This window comes from Carya illinoinensis, chromosome 11 (assembly GCF_018687715.1).
Source record: "Carya illinoinensis cultivar Pawnee chromosome 11, C.illinoinensisPawnee_v1, whole genome shotgun sequence".
NCBI lineage: Eukaryota > Viridiplantae > Streptophyta > Magnoliopsida > Fagales > Juglandaceae > Carya > Carya illinoinensis.
In genome coordinates, this window is record NC_056762.1 from 10,518,311 (window position 1) to 10,540,723 (window position 22,413).

General features: G+C 37.6%; 1 protein-coding gene across 3 annotated transcripts; it reads right to left on the minus strand.

Moving 5' to 3' along the window:
- Positions 1-74: 74 nt before the first annotated feature.
- On the minus strand, positions 75-16,510 carry LOC122281695 (nuclear transport factor 2). 3 transcript variants are annotated; one of them, XM_043093428.1, is made up of 9 exons: positions 16,352-16,510; positions 14,943-15,128; positions 13,079-13,382; positions 12,746-12,993; positions 12,486-12,663; positions 12,099-12,220; positions 11,947-12,009; positions 758-821; positions 75-648 (listed from the first exon to the last, which is right to left on the minus strand). In XM_043093428.1, the coding sequence occupies exons 2-9, from the start codon at positions 15,126-15,128 to the stop codon at positions 401-403; spliced, it is 1,413 nt and encodes a 470-aa protein (XP_042949362.1). In that variant the 5' UTR covers positions 16,352-16,510; the 3' UTR covers positions 75-400. The 3 variants fall into 3 exon arrangements, with proteins under 3 accessions (XP_042949362.1, XP_042949364.1, XP_042949361.1); XM_043093430.1 differs by having other exon boundaries at positions 11,947-12,006; positions 14,943-15,139; positions 16,352-16,506; XM_043093427.1 differs by having other exon boundaries at positions 14,943-15,139; positions 16,352-16,506.
- Between the last annotated feature and the right edge of the window lie 5,903 nt (positions 16,511-22,413).

Sequence of the window (22,413 nt, forward strand, 5' to 3'; positions counted from 1 at the left end):
CAGCTGGAATTGTTCCACCACGCATTTGCCGAAGAGTAAAACAAGAAGACAGTCAAAGCTCCCGCAAACTTAACTTCAATAAAAATCCCAATTTTATTGTTCCCAAAATTTTACATCAACTTGAGCAGCTTGAAATCAGCTGCAGATGCAAAGTTTTATGCATGTGAAGGGTCGAATACAGAGATTTAAAGTTACAAAACAAACATGCTTTATGATAGGATACATCATCACACCGAAACGCCTTTTCATGTCTCAAGTAAGCTTTATGGAATAGTGGAAGAAAGAAAAATCATAATAATGCTTTCATTAACATTTGGGATTGGGAAATTGAAAACCTGAATATCTAGAGCCCCTCATTGTAACTGTCAAAAAATCATCTATCAACCACTTTCTTCAATGTTCAAGCAGCAGCATTACGGTTCACGCCACCTTGACGCCCACCCCTTCCACTGCCATTCTGATTAGCCCGCTGATGACCTTCTCCATTGCGACCAATTGAACCCCTCGGTCGGCCTGAAAACTCACCCTGGTTTCTGAATTCATTCCTGCTGTAAGCTCGGGCACCACCAAAATTCCCACGGATCTTGAAACTCTCACTTCGAAATCCACCTCTTCCCGAAGAATACCTCCCTCTCCCACTGCTTGCAACTGTAAAAAATAACAGCGTCCTCAGTTTCCATTAAAGATTTATGCATGTCCTTGTACCGTCAAACAAGTTGGCTTCAAGCTGCACAAGAACAATGAAACTAGAACTTACCTCGGGTGGTAGTTCTCTTTTCCTCAACAACAGCCCGACGATCCCCAATTGTGATAGGTGAAGCCTGCATTTTATTTAACAAAAGATCTATGTCAAATATGCAAATTGATTTAAACGCCAGAAAAATAGCATGCAATGGTACACCATCAGCATAAGTGGAAACAACCAGCACAAAATTACCCACTTCCTCTTAAGCCCTCAAAATTTATTTAAATTTTATAAAAATAAAAACAGCGTTCAGGTGCTTTCTTGACACTTGAGTCAGTGATGAAAGTGAATATCCACATATGTTTCACAACAAGCAACGACATCAGTCCATTCCTAAACAAGACAGGAACTCAAGATTAAGAATCCACCATCTTTTATTGTATGTTACACGTGCACCACGAGGGCTAGAACTCCCAGCACCATCTTCAACATGTTCTTTTAAGAGAATGGAGAGCTGCAGCTCATTGAAATCTCCACCAACTTAGTAAAAGGGAACATATTTTCATTTTCCCTAGTAAATGGAAAACAAAAAAGTAAAACAAGCAAAAGATGTCTCAAGCCTTATGCTAGCTAGGACTGATAATAACTGGCTGAGTGGAGTTTCCGGGATTATGGGTTATCAGTTATGTTAATGATTTCCAGTGGGATTCAAACAACAAAAAATGCTTTTAGGATGCTTTTTTAAGTTTCAGCCGAAACATAAAAAATTTGCAATTATTTTAGCAAATCCTTTCTATTGAAAACATTAATGCCGAAGAAATATACCTGAAGTGTCAATGTTTTATGGGTGTGGGTGAGTCTTTACAACAACTTCAATTAAATTTCTTCTTTTTTGCAAGTAACAAAAAATTCATTAACAGGAACCTTCTAAATATACAAGATATATAAGAGAGATACCTATTTTAGAGAGAGAGAGATACAAGAAAGTCTATAGAAGCTGTCCAAAGGTGGGTATTGAAAAAGAAAGCCCCGAGCTCCATCATTGTCTCCATTCATGGTCCTCAACTTTATTGATCATAAGAATAGGCAAGAGCCCAAGTACATGGGACATGTAAAAGAGCATTGGCTATGCATGATGTTCAAGTGATGCAAGAAATTCATAAATGTTCAAGCCATTAAAATAAAGTACAATCGACCAACGGAACAAAGTGTTAAAAAAGAAAGTTCACAGCGCATCCATTGACCGCTCACTATCTTCAAAGCTTTTCTCATTCCCCTCTCTCCAAAGACACAATCATAGGCAAATCGGAACCATCTTCCAATTGCTGCAATATGTGAATTGCCTTGAAGGCCACTCCAAGAAGCTAGGTCGATCACCCTTCTTTGCATTGCCCAAGTTAAACCATAGCAAAGAACTCAGTCCACAAGGTCATGGCAATGTCACAATGAATTATTAGATGATCAATGGATTCCCCACTCTTTTTGCACAAACAACACCAATCCATGACAATGTTTCAGTATGTCCTTAAGTTCTAATATGAGGATCTTCCCCAAGGAAGCTGTCAATACAAATAATGTTGCCTTGGGAGAGTCCATCTTCCAAACACTCTTCCATTGGACTTGCATTATGCATATTCATGGTTTGGTAGGAGGGGTGGGTGCCAAGAAGCACATCTTCAACCCATGTAACCCACTCACCTCGTTTGAGTAACATCCTCCCCATGCATTACCATGCTTTGAATCTATGATAATTCTCCACAAAGCCCTCGTTCTAGTTGGAATCTCCATAGTCATTAACCCATCAAAGCCTTGTTTAAAATCTGCAGGTTTCAAATACCCAATCCTCCTTTTGAACTAGGGGAACATAGTCTGGTCCATGCGATGAGGCACCTTGGTGGGAAGCAAAATAATGATAGGATGTAGGTGGCAAGTTGGAGAGGATTCTTTTAATAAGTGACCCTGCCACCTTTGGATATACATCCTCTTCCAACTGGCCAGTTTTTGCTCCATTTTTTCTAGCACAACATCCCAAATTGATATCAATTTGAATGGAGCACCCAATGGGAGGCCAAAATATTCATTGGCAAGCGAGATTTCTTGCATCCCAAAATGGAATCTATACTCTCCATATTAGGAACATGCCCCATGGGAAATAAGAGATGAGATATATTGATAGAACCAATGGTCCATATAACGACATAAAGTTCTCATACCCTTAAACCTCTTCATTTCCCTCCATACACCATATGAGGCAAGTAGGAACCATTTTCCACACTGCTACAATTTGTGGGAAGGACCACAATTCTTCTAAGCATGACTTGTTGCACTTCACAAGCCACATAATATTTTGGCTGATAGTATCTCAACTCTTAACTACTAGAGCCTTGTACTAAAAGGCATTTTGCCAAGAAAAAAGTCCAAGCCAAACCACACTGGCTGAAAAATCAACACCAAAGCACTAAACATCTTGAAGGAAGTACAGTGCGATCAACAAACTCTTACTCCTCTTACACATGCAGCACCAATCAATCATAACAACGTCTCTGTAGCATACAGGTCTTAAATTAGGATTTAGAATTTAGATTATTATTATCATTATTATCACTAAATTAGTAGTTTTAGTATTTACAGTATTTTAATAAAATCTGTGTTTTATTTTTATTCTCTGGTGTTGATTTGATTGAGATTTTCCTCTATTCACGCCCATATATCCCTCCCATTTGATTTCCCAATTTTGAATAGTTTCCTAATTGGTAACCAATTCACACAGCAAAAACCCTAGTATAAATCCTCTTTGACCCACAACAGTCCCTCCATCAAACAAAGGATTCTCACGGCCAGAACCTCACCACATGGAAACCAAAATTTCCGACACAGATAGCTGAGACACCATTCTCACCAACTCAGGCAGCCACCTCACCAGAAAACACCTCAGAAGCTGCTGACCCAGCCTCCTGAACTCAGACGCACGTCCCTCCTCCCTCGGAAAGCCATGTCAACCACTCCCTCTCTGCCTTGCCGATTCTCAGTGTGAAGCACCAAACTATTTCTTTTCTCTCCTTGTGTCTCACCATCACGTTCAGAGGGACCCTCCAATTGCCACAGTCGAACTCACACCTTTCTTCTCTCTCGATGAGTCTATCGCATGGGCTTCCTCTCAAATGAACACTTTTTATTTCACGGGTTAAACCCTTTAAGGTTGTCTTTGGTTTCTGCCTAGTGATTTAAAGTATTTCAAAAAGACCCATCAACCCATGCACGTGGCAATTTGCAGCCCACTGTCAATTGTTAACTTTTGATGGTAATCCTTTTAAGCAAAATATCTTGTAGCCTCTGTAAAGTATACATGTTCAGACTTCAGACCTTGTTGATTACAAATTTATGTTGCTGCCCTTTTTCCTCAAGTGTCATCTTCAATTGAAAAGATTTCCCAACCTACCTGAGAAGCCCCTGCTTGAGTATGTCCCAAAACGCCCTTTTAGTTAGGCCGAGTCTTGTTGGCTGGCCGTGATTTGTGTTGGTCTGGGCTGGGCTGGTTGTAGTTTACAGAAACTCTTTTTTTTTTTTTTGATAAGTAAACAGTAGTATTAATAATAATAGGCATAGCCCAAGTACACAAGATGGTATACAAGAGGTAAGACCTATCTAGGTAGCTACAGTAGTCACTAGAAACTCATGTACATTTAGGCCATTAAAGTCTATAGCTAGCGACCACAGAAATAAAGTGCTGAAAAAAAAGATACAAAGCTCCTCCGTTGTCCTCTCCTTGTCTTCAAAAGTTCGTTCATTTCGCTCTTGCCAAATGCACCACATAATGCAGATAGGTACCATCTTCCACACAGCTTTGATATGTAGATCTCCCCCCGGCATCGCCCAACTGGCTAGTAATTCAACTACTGACTTCGGCATCACCCAGTTTAACCCTACACGACGGAATACTTCACACCACACGGCACTAGCTGTCTCACAATGTAGCAGGAGATGATTCACTAACTCACCAGCTCTCTTACACATACAACACCAATCAGTAATGATTACCCGCCGCTTCCGCAGATTATCGGTAGTCAGAATCTTACCCAGGGCTGCTGTCCAAATGAAGAACAGTGATTGGGGCGGTGCTCTATTCCTCCACAATCTTCTCCATGGAAACGGAGCATTCGGTATAGCTGTAAGGGCCTTATAATAAGAGCGAACCGAGAAAATACCCTTTCCCGTATATTTCCACCACAGCTTATCTTCATGCAAACCATTCGGCTTCATAGAGTACACTAGGTTGAAAAAATCTGTAAAACTGTTTACTTCCCAATCATGTGCTGCTCTATAAAAAGTGACGTTCCAGTGAACATGGTCCCCTGAGCGAACCAAAAGGTCCGCGACCGAAGCTTCTTGGTCACAAGCCACTTGATATACACAAGGAAAAGCGTCCTTCAATGCCTCCTCCCCACACCAAATGTCCCTCCAAAAACTTACACGTGTGCCTTCCCCCACCAAAAGTTTAGTATGGTTGGCAAACAGATTCCATCCCCTTCTTATTTGCTTCCAAATCCCCACTCCATACGATCCATTCCCCTCTCTAGTACACCATCCCCCCCATAGGCTGCCATATTTACTGTGAACTACTACTTTCCATAAAGCTTCCGGCTCCATATTATATCTCCAAAACCATTTTCCTAGAAGAGCCCGATTGAATTTTCTCAAGTTCTTTATCCCCAATCCTCCTGAAGAAATTGGTCTGCAAACCGTGTCCCATTTGATTAGGTGAAACTTGAATTCATCCCCCAAACCACTCCAAAGGAAATCGCGATACAGTTTTTCAATCCTTGCCGCCACCGAAGCTGGAATTGCAAACAAAGACAGAAAATAAGTGGGTAAGTTAGAAAGAGTACTCTTTATCAAGGTCACTCGGCCTCCTTTCGACAAGTACAGTCTCTTCCATCCAGCCAATCTTCTCTCTATTTTCTCAATAACTGTATCCCATATAGCTATGGCCCGTGAAGCCGCCCCCAACGGTAAACCCAAATATGTCATAGGAAGAGTGGCTACCTTACACCCCAACGTGTTAGCCAACTGTCGAGATCTACTCACATTCCCAACTGGTACTAATTCTGATTTATCAAAATTTACTCTCAAACCTGATGCTGCTTCAAAGCATAACAGCAACGCTTTCAGAGTTCTAAGTTGTTCTTGATCAGCCTCACAGAAAATTAAAGTATCATCAGCAAAAAGTAAATGAGAGATTGAGATAATGCCCCTATTCAGATCACCCACAGAAAAACCAGCCAACAAACCATTATTAACTAGAGCCATTAACATCCTACTCAGGGCTTCCATGATTATAACAAAGAGGAGTGGGGATAGCGGATCCCCTTGTCTTAGACCTCTCGAGCTGTTAAAAAAACCTTCTGGACTGCCATTAATCAAAATTGAGAATCTTGCTGTTGAAATGCACCATCCAATCCACCTACACCATTTTTCCCCAAATCCACACCTCCTCAATAGATAGATAAGAAAGTCCCAATTTACATGATCAAATACCTTTTCCATGTCTAATTTACAAATAATCCCTGCCATACCGGATTTTAATCTACTATCCAAGCATTCATTGGCTATTAAAACCGAATCCAAAATTTGACGACCCCTAACAAAGGCATTTTGTGGCTTTGAGATTATCTTACCAATGGACTCTCCCAACCTGTTTGCTAATACCTTTGAAATAATTTTATAGACCCCGTTAATGAGGCTAACGGGCCTATAATCCTTCACTTCCACAGCCTCGGTCTTCTTCGGAATTAATGCAATAAAAGTCGTATTCAAACTTTTCTGAAATTTCCCAGACGAGAATAATTCCTGGAAGACATTCAACAAATCCTCTTTTATCACCTCCCAACAAGTGTAGAAGAACCCCATCGAAAAACCGTCTGGTCCTGGCGCTTTGTCTTTCCCCATTCGTCTAATCACTTCGTATATCTCCTCTTCCTCAAACGCTCTTTCCAACCTTGCTGCTGTCTGCGGCTCAATGGAATCAAAAACAAGACCATCCACTCTAGGCCTCCATCCCTCCCTTTCTGTAAATAATTGTTCATAGAAATTCAGCACGTGTTCCCGTATCACAGGGGCCTCAGTACACTCTCTACCATTTATATTCAGCATCTCAATGGTATTATTCCTCCTATGAGAGTTTGCCACTCTATGGAAAAATTTCGTACTTCTATCCCCTTCTTTCAACCACAAAGCTCTTGATTTTTGTCGCCAAGAGATCTCTTCACAAGATAATACCCTTTCCAGCTCTGAAGTCAATTCTGCCTTTCTTGATCTTTCCTCTACGGTGAGAGCTCGACCTTCATTGATCCTATCAAGAACCTGCAATTCTCCCATCATGACTTTCTTTTGCTCCCCTAGATCCCCAAAAGATTGGGAATTCCACAGTTTTAGATCTTCCTTTAAAGCCTTTAGTTTGCCTGCAAGTATATGAGAGGGAGTGCCATTAAACTGATACGAGGACCACCAGTTCCTTACCCTATCCACAAAACCCTCACTTTTAAGCCACATGTTTTCAAACTTGAAGTACCTACGCCCACTTTGAATGCCTCCGCCATCCAGTAGAATTGGAAAGTGATCTGAGCATAGACGCGGCAATCTTCTTTGACAAACCTCTGGATACTGACATTCCCATTCTGGCGATATTAAGAATCTATCCAACCGTGACCATGTCTGACTATTGGACCAAGTAAATGGGCCACCGATAAGTGGTAAATCCACCAAATTCAACTCAAAGATGCAATCAGAAAACTCTGTCATGGCTGGACGTATACGACTATCCCCTGATCTTTCACTTGGGAACCTTGTGATGTTAAAGTCCCCTCCTATGCACCACGGGAGATCCCACCAGCTGTGTACCCCCGCAATTTCTTCCCAAAGTTGATGTCTGATGGTATCAACATTCGGTCCATAAATTCCTGCAAAAGCCCACAAAAAGTTATCTTCCACCATCTTAAGAGAGACGGCCACCGTATATTCCCCTATGAACTCCTCCCTCTTCATCATCACCCTTTTGTCCCACATCACAAGAATACCCCCCGAAGCCCCATTCGAAGCCAAATAAACCCAGTCCACGTATGGGCAATGCCATACACTTCTCACTATTTTTCTGGTTACCAGTTTCAACTTGGTCTCTTGTAGACATACAATATCCACCCGCCATTCTCGTAGCAAGTTTTTTATGCGAGAGCACTTATTATTCTCATTTAGCCCCCGAACATTCCACGAAACTATTTTTGGCTTCATAAAGAAACAAACGTACCCTTCCCTTTGACCCTCTCACGGCTTGAACTACCCTCGTTCAAGGACCAATCCAATCTCTTAAGCTCCCTTCGTTTCTTGGCTCCTTTATTTTTAGAATGCGAATGGCCCACCTCTATGGCCGTGAGAAGAGCCAAAAACTGTTCTTCATAGCCTACACACTTCATACCCACTATCTGTTGAATGTCTTTAACCTTGTTGAATACCCAATCCGACATCTCACACTCATTTGGTAGAAGACAGTCTAAAGGAAATGGACTCTTGTCCCCCTGCCCTTCACACTGATTATGGCCTTCCCATTCCACCATTGTGTTCATTATCTCCACTCCCTCTGAGGTGGTTTCAGATGAAGTACCAGGAATCTCCCTTAAGGTCATCGGCTGATTTAATTCTTGAGAGTCAGGAACCATTATTATTTCATCACTTTGAGCCGTAGGATCCTCCCTTAGGATCTCCGAACTGTTCTGTCCCCCAACAGCAAGTGGTAAAGCTCTCGGGATATGCTGTATTTCGATTTCCTCCAAATTCTCTTCATCCCGTTCGAATCCGTGTTCTACGAGAAGGTCCAGGTGTTCTCCCTCTGAGCCATGCAACTCCGTTTGAGCGAAATACTCCACCATACTACCTATCGGTAAGTTCTGTGCGTAAATATCTGGGAAAAGAACCGTCGGAGGCTGAATCTCGTCTTTTTCCTCCACACGATGCGGTAAAATCTGCTCCACCCTTCTCGCCGGCGATGTCTGTGATGCCGACAAAACTTTCGCCGTCGTTATCTGTTCGACCTGAGTTTGGGTCGACGTAGACTTCTGTTCTGCCGATGTATATGGGTCGGGTCTCGGGTTTCGAATCCTCCAGGTTTTTTGAGGTATCGGATCGTGAGATGAGGCCGGGTCATACGGCTTCCTAAGCGGGCCTTTACCCGTGGGCCCCTTTCTGCCCAAATGAAAAGGCCTCGTGGCCCTAGCTTTCTCCCCCTCCAGGCCCAGATCCGGCCCAAAATAAGCCTGCCCCATTTCTTTCTTTAATAAGCACTCTATTTTCCTATGTAAGTCTAAAATCTGCGTTTTTGCTTCCCACAACAACTTCAACGTTTCCCCATCAGACACGCCACCTAGTTGTCTGCTACTACTCTGCCCCTGGACCAGGCACGTCTCTCTGTCAGGGACATGACCCAACGCCATACCTTCTTCATTTTCAGTACGCTGCTCCTTCGGCTGCTCCACCATCAGTGCCTCCTTGTAGGACAAAGGCTGTGACTGCACCAACCACTGCTTGCCTATCGTCTTCTTCCTACTGTCCTCAGTTTGCACTTTTCTCCTTTCATCAACAAAATCCCACAGCACCTCCCCCATCTTAATCCACCCACTTCCCTCTTCCTTTGGTATGAATATGAAGTTCCTCCTCCCACCAACTCCATACTCTACCACTGCCAGATAACGACCTCTCGAATTTGAACACCGTTGAGCAATGAAACTACTGCTGCCTTCCCTTTTTGAGGTATAAAAATCCTTTTGTTCTTCCTTTGAACAGACCGCCATGGCCTTTGCCAACCACTGCACCGCTAATGGACCCAGAGCTATCTGTGCCACCATCCTCCAAGTTTTTTCTGTGATAACCACCCTGCCCCCCTCCTTTACGAGAGAAAAGCATTTTGAATCAATCACAACCTCCTTACACCACTGCATAACGTAAAGCAAGAACCTAAACTAAGCACCGCCGTGACAACCGTCGATAACTACCCCAACTAAAGAAACTGAAAAGCACTAACCATCACAGGAGAGAAAGTGTACGGAGAGAAAAGCAACACTCACAAAAAGCAAATTTCTTTACAGAAACTCTTTTAGTGATTTTAAGGAGTTTGTTTTCCTTTATCGGGGCTGGGCCGAAATTTAAGTTAGGCCAAAGTTTTATTTGAATAAATATGAGCCCATTGACTTAATTTTTACAGAAAATACCCAAGGGATTTAAAGCATATTTAAAGTATGCTAATGAGTTTATTTTTAAGTTAATGTTTCCATTGTCTATTTAATCAGATTTTAATAAAATTATTATGTTATACTTTAAATAGAAAATTAAGGAATATGTTATGAGTTTTGAATAATATTATTATTATTAATCTTGGTATAATTGGATATGTATTAAATTATCTTTATGGTATGATTCCAATAATTAGAATGCTATGACACGTTTTTCTAGAAAGGTTAGTGACGATTAGTGCCTCGTAGGTCACGAGCTAGCATGTGAAATTGTGGAAGCTAAGCCAAAAGGTAAATAGTATGATCATAACTTTATTTGTGCTGTAAATATTCAGTTTTTGCATGAAAAATGTGATGTTCACCTACGCTATGCTACGAGCCAATTCAATGTTAGCCCTTTTTCATGAACCTCTATGAATTATGATGATATGAATAAACGAGCCTATGTATACTATGCTGATATGGATTGTGTTAGATGGATGAAATGTTATGAAAATCACATGTATGCCATGTAATGTTCATGTGATGTTTAGATCATGTTACACCATGCCTATGATATGATGTGTTGTGTAAGATTCATATTAATATGCCATGCTCAATGTTATGCCATGCACAAGAGTATGTCATGCCATGTAATTTCATGAAGTCAAACATGTTCACATACATTATGAAAGTTAATAGAAAACACATGAATGACAAGCAAGCTTTAAGATTGGCCTTAAGTTATTGGATGGACGTGCATGCCACAGACTCAAGCGTGATCCACCACATAAAAGATATGATGTTTTGAGGTGATATGGACCCAAGTGTGCTTCACCGTAGGTTATGTTATGCGGTGCACTTATCAAAAAAAAAAAAAAATGTTATGCGGTGCCACGGACTCAAGCATGGTTCACCATATGATATGTGATCACATAGACCCAAGCGTGTTTCAATACATGATATAATATGTTAGACGGTGTCACGGACTCAAGCGTGGTTCATCAAATTTTAAGTGATAACACAAATCCAAGCATGTTTCACTACATGTTATGATAAGTTATATGATGCCACAGACCCAAGCGTGGTTTACCCTATGTTATGATATGTTATATACGATCAACGACAATTTGACCGATGCACACAAGTAACAATGGCTACTAAATAAGTGAAAGACAAGATGAACAAGTCATGTATGATTGTTAGGAAATGCATGGAGTTAGTCATTCATGCATTCACGTTACACATATTGCCATGATTATGTATGATTCCGCTCATGTTACTATTGAATAATATATGTTATGTGAATGTGTGACAATATATGTAAGTTTTCAAAATTAAGCCTAATGTTAAATTAAGTTAAGTTTATAGTATGATGTGCCATTACTAAGTCTTCACAACAATTGTTTTTCCTTCATATTTCAATTGGCCCCACTATAGGTAGGAAGGCCCATTGTCTAACCCTATCAACAACGCCTTCAGCTCTTAAACACATGTTCTCGAGTTTGAAGTACCTACTAACTCCACATGATTTGTTACTAGTCAAGCCTCACACCTCACACCATGCAAATTTTAAATTTCTTCTATTAAAGAAAAAATTGCATATTTCTTTCTAGGTTTGTTTTCCAGTCATTTCATCAGCACAGCAAGAAGTTACAACCACACTTTGCAATTTGACAACCACCAGAAAAATCCATTTGAAGTAATAAATAGTAAAATACAACTGCAAGGACATGTGATAAGATTGGTACTGAGATTTTCCAGCATAAATTGCTCACCATCATTATACAAAGGACTCAAAATAGTATAGGGATTTAAAATTGGTATACTTTGTGTATACCTGGATGAGGTGTAATTGAAAAAGAGCCAAAAGGGCAAACACTTTAAATCAACACATTGAATACAACCATGCTATAAATTAAATCTTACTATAATAATTGGTGACATATGCAATAATAAATAAATGATAAATATTTCATTCAATTCAGATATCTATAAGGGATGTACCTCAAGCGCACTATGCATTGAACTGATTGTTTCAAATTCGACAAAGCCAAAAGTGAATCCCTGCTGCAGTACACAAGAAACTCATTACTAGTAAGCACTGCATCAGAACACGCTCACATGGGGGCCAAATGCAAAACATAAAAAAACCAGACCTTGTTACTTCTAACTTGGATCCCCCCATGCTTGATAGGCCCAAACTTTTTGAACTCTTCCTCAAGTTGTGTATCTGTTGCATTGTGAGGTAAGTTCCGCACATATATGGAGTGACCTTCAGCTGTAAATAGCACATGGAAAAATAATTATAGACTTCAAAAAAGCAACACAGCATGAAAATAATAAGATAGAAAACTATGATGATGAAGAAAATGACCTGCCAGATCCACCACACTGGCTTCGCACTTCAAATTTAATCTCTTTATATCAAAGTTTATATTAAATAATGGATTACATTTTTATACCGAAACAAGTAGCCAATTAGATCTCAACCTACAATTTTTAAAAAAATGATCTTATCAATTTGTTTCAACACTAATTGATACCTTCCTCAGGAACATCACTGCTTTCAGGGGCACTGTCACTATTAGGAGCTGACGCCTCAGGTGCAGGAGCAGGTTTTGCGGAACTGTGTGACTGCTGATCAGGATACGTGGGTTCCACCCTCAACTTTCTAATGGAAGCATGGGCTGAATTAGGCACTGTTCCTTTCATTACCTTAACCTACATCAAACCTCACAAGTTAACATAATTCAAACACTTGGTCAACACCAACAGGTTTAAACAACTATGAACATGAACTCACAATTGACGCATAAGACTTCTTTGGGACATCCTCCTCAGCTGCAGGAGCTGAATCAACAACTGTGGAATCAACCTCTTTAAGAATTTCGTTCTGAGTAGGATGAGCTGGGGGTTGAATAACCTCGTCTTCAACAACTGATCCTTCCTCATTATCTGAAGGATCACAAACTTCAGCCACTTCAATAATATCTTCCTCCTCAAAAGAAGACGCAGGTTCAACGGCAGGAACCTCAGGAGCATGAGCAGGCTCTGGAAACAGATATTCAACCAATTGGAAAATGTGAGTGCGACATAAATCTCAATATAACACTTGTAGAAGAACAATTATTCCAACCTGGTCCTGGTGTCAAGGCAGCTATAGGAACATTTTCATTTATGCTGTGGACAGCGACAGAATTGGTTTGCAACAGGTCATTTTCCTCAATGTACCTAAAGACATCATTTAAAACAAAGTAGCCTTTGTCTTGAGGAGCGAGAAAAAATGTTTGAGTGAATTTCCTCCTCAAATTGTCCTTTCCAGTCAAACATCCTGTCACTAAAACAATCACCCCTTTCTCATACGAGTCCTGAGCATCTGCAGTTTTTATCTCTGCTGTATAGTCGTCATAGTTGAAATCCAGTATCTTCTCATTGATTGCCTACTCCAACATAAGCAATGCAATTATTTTAACAACCTACATTACCGACTATGCTAATCTAATGATCTCAATTAAATTCAATATATCAAGGGATTGTGTACAGAAAATAAGCACTCCTTTATCCAGCTTAGATGTGTCATTCTATTTTAAACAACTATTAGTAAAAGGAAATCTTAGTTAATTCCCTTTATTTGGGAAAAATGAGGATAACATTAGAATCTTGTTTACTTTTGGTAAAAAGCGGACGGTAATATAGGAAAATGTAAGTGTTTCCAATTTAGAAAGTGTACAGCATTATTTAAATTAATATGTCTAGGTAAGAACTTTAATTGAACAAGCAAAATAGAGGACACGAACTTAAAGAGATCTTAACAAACATGAAAAGGAAAATGTAAGCAGTGTTTGACATCTAACCATAAAGAGATCCCGAGAAGCTGTAATTTCATGACCAATGATCCACAGCTCTAAAAAGTGCATGTAACCCTTTCTCTCCAAGGGCACCGCTTTAAACAAAAAGGAAACTACCATCTAAAGTTAACCACTATTTTTTTTATCAGAAAGCAAAATTTTATTGATAATAAGGATAGGCAATAACCCGAGTACATGGGACATATACAAGACCATCACCTATGCTCGATGATTTAGTGATAAAAGGAATTCATGTAAGTTCATACCATTAAAATCTTTTTTTTTTTTAATCGACATACCACTAAAATCTATAACAGAAGTCCAATGGAATAAAGTATTGAAAAGAAATGTCTAAAACTAACCACTATAAAATGTCCTTTTGGAGAAATACACATTCAACCGCCTATCTCAACATTACCAATTTAACCACACTGGTCCACACAACAAGAACAAGAGTCCACATCATTAATAGCAATGTCATGATGATCATTACCATGATTTCTCACAGTATGTCTTAAGAATCTTCCCCTATACCTGATGCCAAGTGAAAATGCTACTCTTGGCAGAACTTTGACTTTCAATACAATTTTCCCACGGAGCTGCTACCTCTTGACCATAATTATTTTTTCACATTATTTTTTTTATTGGTAAAAAAAAAATTATTTGTAATAAAACTTTACTATTTATGATAGCTCTTCACCTCAGAGTCGTTACTTCTGTTAGGAAATAGTTTTAAGTTTCATTTTTATGGCTCAGTTGAAGTAAAAAATTAAATAAAATCAATTTCATAGTGGCATCAATTGGTGTGAACTTTCTTTCATATATTTGGCAAGATATGGGTTTTTAGACTCAAATTTTGGCGGTCGTCTCATTTGTTTGTAATGATCATTTTCTTTGTTTGGTCCGTTCGTTGTAGATGGTAACATCTAGTTCGTTTGATTCTTTCAAACTACAAACACACAATGCTTGTTCTATTTTTACCCAAAAAAAAAAAAGACAAAGCATTACTTTACTAGAAGTTATGACACAAAAAATATATAAATTAATTGAAAATCTGGTAGAATGCAGAGCATGATCTGCATCATGAATACATCCATGCATAATATACACCCCAACAAACATGCATCATCAGTACGTTGGAAAAGGACTTACTTGCATGGATGTCACTGTTGCCATGTTACCATTGGCATCTGGCCGGCTTAGCAAACTTGTATCCTGATAAAATCTATGCACCAAGTTAGGGGATTGGTGAAGAATATGGTAGTATTGCTCCACAAAGGCATTCCCAACAACTTGGGCACTGGGAGAAAGGGTGGGACTTGCGTCCTGCATTGCCATCTACAGATAATCTTGAACAGAAAAATATCAGTAAGAAACCAAACAATAAAACCAATGAGAACAAGGAAACAAATCGTAAGACAAGCAAAAAAATAGTTGATTCAACATAAATGAAAAACAAGCATAACGATGCAGCACCCGCATCCCATCAAATAATAAAACAATGGGAACCTGGTAATAAATGCACTTTGGGAAATTCATCAAATCATCAGAACATTATAGCAAGATGTAGTACACTAAACCATGGGTTGAAACAAGAGGGGAAGAAGCCATTTCACATTTCCCTTTTGCGTTGAGTAAAAGTCTATTCTGGAAAGGGCAAAACTTGAACCCTACTAACATCTAATACTCACTTTATAACTTGTATATCGAGACTCTTCAAATTTGGTGGTGGTGGTGATGATTGTGGTACGGAACTTTGTTCATACACATAAAATCCAGAATGATTATGATAACGATTACAAGTAACTACACAACCAATAACCCTAGGGGTTGGCTCAAGTGGTAAAGGCCTTGGGCTTTGGACTATGCTCCCCAGGTCTAAAGTTCAAATCTGCAAACAATCTCTAAGGCCATCCGACCGGGAGATTTTTCACTTGAATTACCCGAGGTACACTTGCAGAAAACTCCTTGCCGAGGGCCTATGCACCTCTAGAATTAGTCGGGACATTTATACACCCAGTGCCAATAAAATAAAATAAAATAAACAAAACAAAAAAACTACACAACCAAAAGCATTATTAGATCTTGTTAAATAAATCTGAAAAATACTTCTAGTGAAACAAAAGCAAACTCAGAATATAATAAAACCCAAGTACAGAAATATCAAGGTAGACCCAAAATCCCACTCGGCCAGTCCCAAACGAAAAGCTACAGTGGAGAACCAGAACAAAGCAATATAACAATCAAGTCCCAACAAGAATACCTCGGAACTGAAAGTCACCCACGAAATCAAAACTAAGAGAGTAATTTACGACATGATAATTTACAGGGAGACAAATACAATAAAAAATTTAAAAAAAAAAAAAAACTTTATTAAATTTCATAAAAAAATAAAAAAGTACGAAAGAAATGAAATACCCAAAACAGTAAAACCCCAACAGAAATGGAAACGATTACAAAAACCAATTTGACCTGAAATACAAGATACTGAAACAGATCGGTCAAAGTCCATGGTAGAGTAGATCAAGATCATGGAGATGGAAAAAGACCAGACAGCTTACCTCAGTGCGTATGATTTGAGCTGAGAGAGGAAGAGAGAGATCTGTTGGCTTGTAAAATAGCAGAGCGGCGAGAGGCGGAGAGTGGAGCACTTTAGGCTTCGTTTGTGAGTTTATAATAGTTTATAGGGGAATGGAATGGAATGAAATAGAAATAAATGAAATGGAACCGACGGAAATTTCTTCCTTTATTTTTGTTTGAAAATAAATGAATGAAAAAATAAATAATCTGATTTGAAGTATATAATAAAAATAATGGAAATTAATATTTCGTATGAAATCGAGAAAAATGAATGATTTATGAAATGGACCAGTAGAGAGAGAATGAAAAGAAATTTACAAATGAAAATGAAGAAAATATATGAGTTATTCTAAAATAAAAATATATTTTTTCCCTCTCATTCTATTTCATTCCCTCCTTTCAATCAAGTTAAGATTCTGATTGACCACTAAAATTTTTCAGATGAAAATTTTAAGTTTTAAGATTAAATATTAAAATATTATTATTATATTAAAATTTAAAAAAATTAAGAAAAAGTTAAATTATTTATTATATTTTATATAAAATTTTAAAAAAATTATAATAATGAGATGAAAATTTTGTATTTAAAATAAAAATTTCATGTGACTAAACAACATCTAAATATTTCTTCCGTACATTATAGTCTTTGTTTAATTTTTACTTCTAAATTATTATTATTATTATTATTAATCTTATATAATGATTCACTTCGGGATTAGGGCGAAGCCTGTGAAAAGCCACTCAATGCCTACTTTGCCTTTCCATTTTCTTGATTCTTAGATTTCTAAAGGTCAAAGGAGGAATAGTTTTCACATCTTGTTTTTGAAAAGAATGATTAATAAACGGAAATTAAAGAGATTGGATGTTATGGAATTTTCATGTTCTGGAGAAAATGTCAAAGATAGGAGTTGGGGTGATGCTGCTTAGTATTTCATTCTATAACATCAGCTTATGTAGAGCTGTGGAGATGTGTTCTGAGTTAGATTTCTGAAATGTTATTTTTTAGGAAAATGCAATAAATGTCATTGAGATTGTCAGGTCTGAAGAGGATGATGAATCATGGAAGGGACAGGTCTCACAGGATATCAAGCAATTATTTCAAACAAGAGAACAATAGACAATTGAGTTTATCCACAAAGTGAGAAGTGAGGTGGCACATCAGCTTACAAAGATGGCACTGCAAAAGGCAGGTCCTAATATTTGCTTATTTGGTTGTTTCTCACTTATATACATATACATATATATATATATAGTGGAGGCAAAATATATATGATAATTATATATACATACACACACACCCATATATAAATATATAAATATATATATTATATTTATGAAGTTATGTAGATGAAAATATAAATAATACAACTACATTATTAAAAACATGGTATTTTCTTGCAAATCTATAATCATATAGTCCAAAAAAGTTATAAGCTAATTACGAAAAACAAAAATTATATGCAATAACTATAGTAATATATATGATAAAGAAGTCTGATATAAGTTTATAAACTATAGGTTGTTTGATGCTTTAAAAACAAATTGAAGTTAAGAAGATCATGCCATATTAATGGCTAATCATCATTTTCTTGTTTTTTGTAGGATTAATTGATAAGATATTAAATTTCTTATGGCGTTGTTGGTTCATTTGGTCTATATCTACACCAAGGTCAATTATCCCTTTTTTTTTTGTGAAATTTATTTAGCCATGCTTTTCAAAAATGGTTGATGATCTTGTAAAGAAAAAAAATCTATTATAATAATTTATGCTTTGATTTATAATTTTGTTATTTGAATTGAAAATGTTTAAAAAATATAATATTATATTACCTTGCTAGTATGATTCATAAAATGAATTGCTGAAAAATGCTGAATAACCCAACAATTTTTCAGCAATTTCACCAAATGCTACTGCAGCTAGTTGTCATGTACTATCATCAACATCAACATATGCTAGACATCTATTATCAACAAAAATTTAGTTATTTGTTAAAATCTTTAGAAAATATATGTCAACTTTTTTAATTGAATTATGTAAACTGAAGATCTAGAAAAAAGTTACATACCGTGGTTGTGCAATACTTATATGTTTACAATGATAACATGAAAATTTTTCATTGTAATCATATTATATTCCTTTATTACATCCGATGCAAGACATATAAAAGAAGATTTGTTGGAGGTCAAACCACATTTATCTTGGCTTTCACCCAAAATTTAGGCTCCTGCACGATATTTATAATTTGTGTTAGAATAATTATAGTGTAATGTTTAATAATTAGGAAAGTATCGTTAAAAATGTAATTTTACTGATGTAGGTTGTGAAGCCTTGAGTAGTTCTACAACGTCAGAAAGCTTGGTTAATGAGTGGACAGTATGAGTTGAGGTAGATGTGTGTGTTGGATCCAAACATTTTATAATCATATCTTCAAGCAAAAAATCATTGACCGTTGTCCTGGGAAAAAATGAAGATATATATTACCACTCTTGCAATAATGTTGTGCCAAGATTCATAAGATTCATTGTAAACACACTTGTTGTATGAGATGACAAAGAAAGTTCTAAATTAAAATCATCTGTTAGATTTGGTACGAGCATATTATACAAAATAAAAATATAATTTTTTTTTAATAATACCATTATAAGAATTGACTTTTAATCGCCTAGCAAGAATGATTAGTTTAGATTCAATAACTTGGAATGATTAGTTTAGATTCAATAACTTTTGAAATTTGTTGACATTCACCATCAACAAATCAACCCCACATAGTCAAACATACAGGGATTAAGTTACAAAATTGAAATAAAAATAAACAATAATTTAATGTCAATAAATGGAATTAGAAATAAATTATTATTAAAAATGCAATAGAATAAATATATAATTTAAAAAACAAGTTTACCTTTGATTAATTAGATATATTTATTGCAAGACTTTGGAACCATTTGCTTACTTCACTTCTCGAGTTGGCTTAATATATAATGCGATTGTCAATAAATCTAATAAATCATGTTTATAATTTTTAGCTTGTTAATAAACATAGTTATGAAAGTATTTGAAAATTTTCAATAAATATTTACCTATCTCTGCAGTTGAATTTTTATACTGATGAAGTTCACTGAACGGTACGATATCATAATCTGGTTGTTGTAATGCTTCTTCACCATCTGCAATTTCTTCAACTATTGTCTTTGAATTTAAGATCCATTGATATTTATGAGCCTCAGTTCTATATTTAGGAACTAACAGCTTCACGTGAGTATAATTGATGTAGTATGATCGGTATATATGCAAACTGTCATCACGTGAATCAATATATTCATCAAACATGGTTGCTTGTACTCGATTCTCTTGGAAAATATTAAAATAAAATATTTTTAGTAGAAATTAAGTTATGGTTATTATTGTTAAGATAATATTTTATATTACAAAACATAAAGTTATATTTTTTTTGTAAATTTACCAAATAAAAAGTATTATATCTCAGCATCAATCAAAATTAAGTGTTGATATTTTAACGATGAATGTTGTGTTGTCCATTTTGGAGATTTTTTTGCTACAAGCATTTTAATTCTCCAATTTCTTATACTTTGTGTAATATCCTTGATCGATGTATAAAGCTTTCTCATCTTGGACACTATATATGAAAAAGAAAAAGAAAATATATTAATATTTAAATTTGAAGGTTTATAAAATAATAACAATATGAATATAAATTATTGAATTAACTTACTTGTATATGAATGTATAAGAACATTCCTCTCTTGCGTAGAAAAATGTTTATCATGTACTCAAAGAGGAATAAATTAATGACAAAGATAAGAAAGAATAAAGAAGAAACATTATAAGCATGGTTCGAATTTTTTATAAAAAAAATAGTTTAAATATGTTTTTTTGCAAACTTTTGGAATGATGCAAAAAAAATTTAAACCACTCTTAAAATTTCTTTCTAGTATTTTATTCAAAACTTTCTCATTAATCCCAAACTCAACGAGGACACAAGAATTTTTTTTTACACTTCTCCTGTTTTGTCACAATAATTTATTATATAAACTTCAAATTTCTAATAATATTTTATATTATTATTGGCTCTTTAATTTTAATTTATTTTTATTATTATTACAATTGTTTTCATTATTTTATTTTATTATTGTAAAAGTTGTTGTGTATTTTGTGTTAAGGTGTTTTTTTATATTTTATTTTGACTTTTCGGATTGGACCTTTTGTGCTGGTGGATTGTGTGTAGTGTTTGGGTGAGTTTTATTATTAATGGGCCGAGGGTGTGTGTGTGAAGGACCCAGCTTGTGTGCCAAAGGGGAACCCAGCCTCTCTCTCTAAACGATGCTGTGACGCCCCCAAAATCCCCACGCCCAACTACAGTACGCGAGATCAGGAGTTTCTTGGGGCTCGCCGGTTACTACCGAAGGTTTGTAGAGGGTTTTGCTCGCTTATCCGGACCTCTCACAGCTTTGACTCGGAAGAATACAGAATTTGTTTGGTCAGAGAAATGTGAGAGAAGCTTCCAGGAATTGAAGAACAGGTTGACGACGGCACCAGTGTTAGCACTCCCAGAACCGCATAAGCCGTTTGTAGTCTTCAGTGATGCGTCTAAGTTCGGTTTGGGTTGTGTCCTTATGCAGGAAGGACGGGTTGTAGCCTATGCATCTCGTCAGCTTAAGGACCATGAGAAGAATTATCCGACGCATGATCTAGAGTTGGCTGCGATTGTTTTTGCACTCAAGATCTGGCGGCATTTCTTGTATGGGGAAGCTTGTGAGGTATTTACTGATCATAAGAGCTTGAAGCATTTGTTTTCCCAGAAAAATTTGAATATGAGGCAGAGGCGTTGGCTAGAGCTAATCAGTGACTATCAGTGTGAGATCAAGTACCACCCGGGGAAGGCTAACATAGTTGCTGATGCTTTGAGCCGGAAGTCTCATTTGGAGGATGAAGCCGAACCGTCAGAAATGGATTCGTTACTTTATGGGATGAGAAGGCTCCTTATAGAGAGTTCGCAGCAAGTAGAGATTTTGTCTTCAGTTCTGGACATTCGGGTAATAGATTTTGAAGAATTGAAAGCTCTCCAAAGAAAGGATCAGAAGCTGCTGAACATCAGGAAAAGAGTCCGAAAATCTCGAGAGCCGTTGCATTATAGCATGGATAGTGATGGGGTACTTCGGTTCCGAGATCGCAGAGTGGTCCCAAAGGACTCAGATTTCAAAGAACGAATCATGGCGGAAGCTCATGCGGCCCCGTATTCAGTTCATCCCGGCAGTACAAAGATGTATCGTGACTTGAAGAAAAATTACTGGTGGGATGGAATGAAGAAGGACGTTGCCTTATATGTGGAGAAATGCCACACGTGTCGTCAAGTAAAGGCTGAGCATCAGAGACCTGCAGGCATGCTCCAACCCCTCCCTATACCTGAGTGGAAGTGGGATGACATCACGATGGACTTCGTAGTGGGTTTGTCGAGAACGCCTAGTGGGAAGAACTCTGTTTGGGTGATCGTGGACCGGTTAACGAAGAGTGCTCATTTTCTGCCTGTTAACAACACCGACTCTTTGGGTAAGTTGACCCGTTTGTATGTCAAGGAGATAGTGCGGCTACATGGCATACCAAAGACTATAGTGTCGGATCGAGACCCGAGGTTCACATCGCAGTTCTGGAAGAGTTTGCAGGCAGCTTTGGGTACTAAGTTGAAGTTCAGCACTGCTTATCACCCGCAGACAGACGGCCAGTCAGAACGCACCATTCAGACTCTGGAAGACATGCTGCGAGCATGTGTCCTGGAATTCCAAGGAAGTTGGGAAAATCACTTGCCGCTCATTGAGTTTGCCTACAATAACAGCTACCATGCGACCATTCAGATGGCTCCCTATGAAGCTCTTTATGGGAGAAAGTGTAGGTCGCCCTTGTGTTGGGATGAAGTTGGGGAGAGTAGGGTAATTGGACCCGAAATAATTCAGGAAATGCAAAACCAAGTCCGGATCATTAGAGATAAAATGGCGGCAGCTCAGAGTCGCCAGAAAAGCTACGCTG

Bases quoted from the DNA above. Each gene is read 5' to 3' on its own strand.
- LOC122281695 (XM_043093428.1), bottom strand. From the start codon at position 15,128: ATGGCAATGCAGGACGCAAGTCCCACCCTTTCTCCCAGTGCCCAAGTT. The intron at 12,994-13,078 runs GTTGGAATAATT...ATCTGTTTCCAG, and splicing joins TGCCTTGACACCAGGACCAG to AGCCTGCTCATGCTCCTGAG. The intron at 12,221-12,485 runs GTATCAATTAGT...TGCTATTTACAG, and splicing joins CAGTGATGTTCCTGAGGAAG to CTGAAGGTCACTCCATATAT.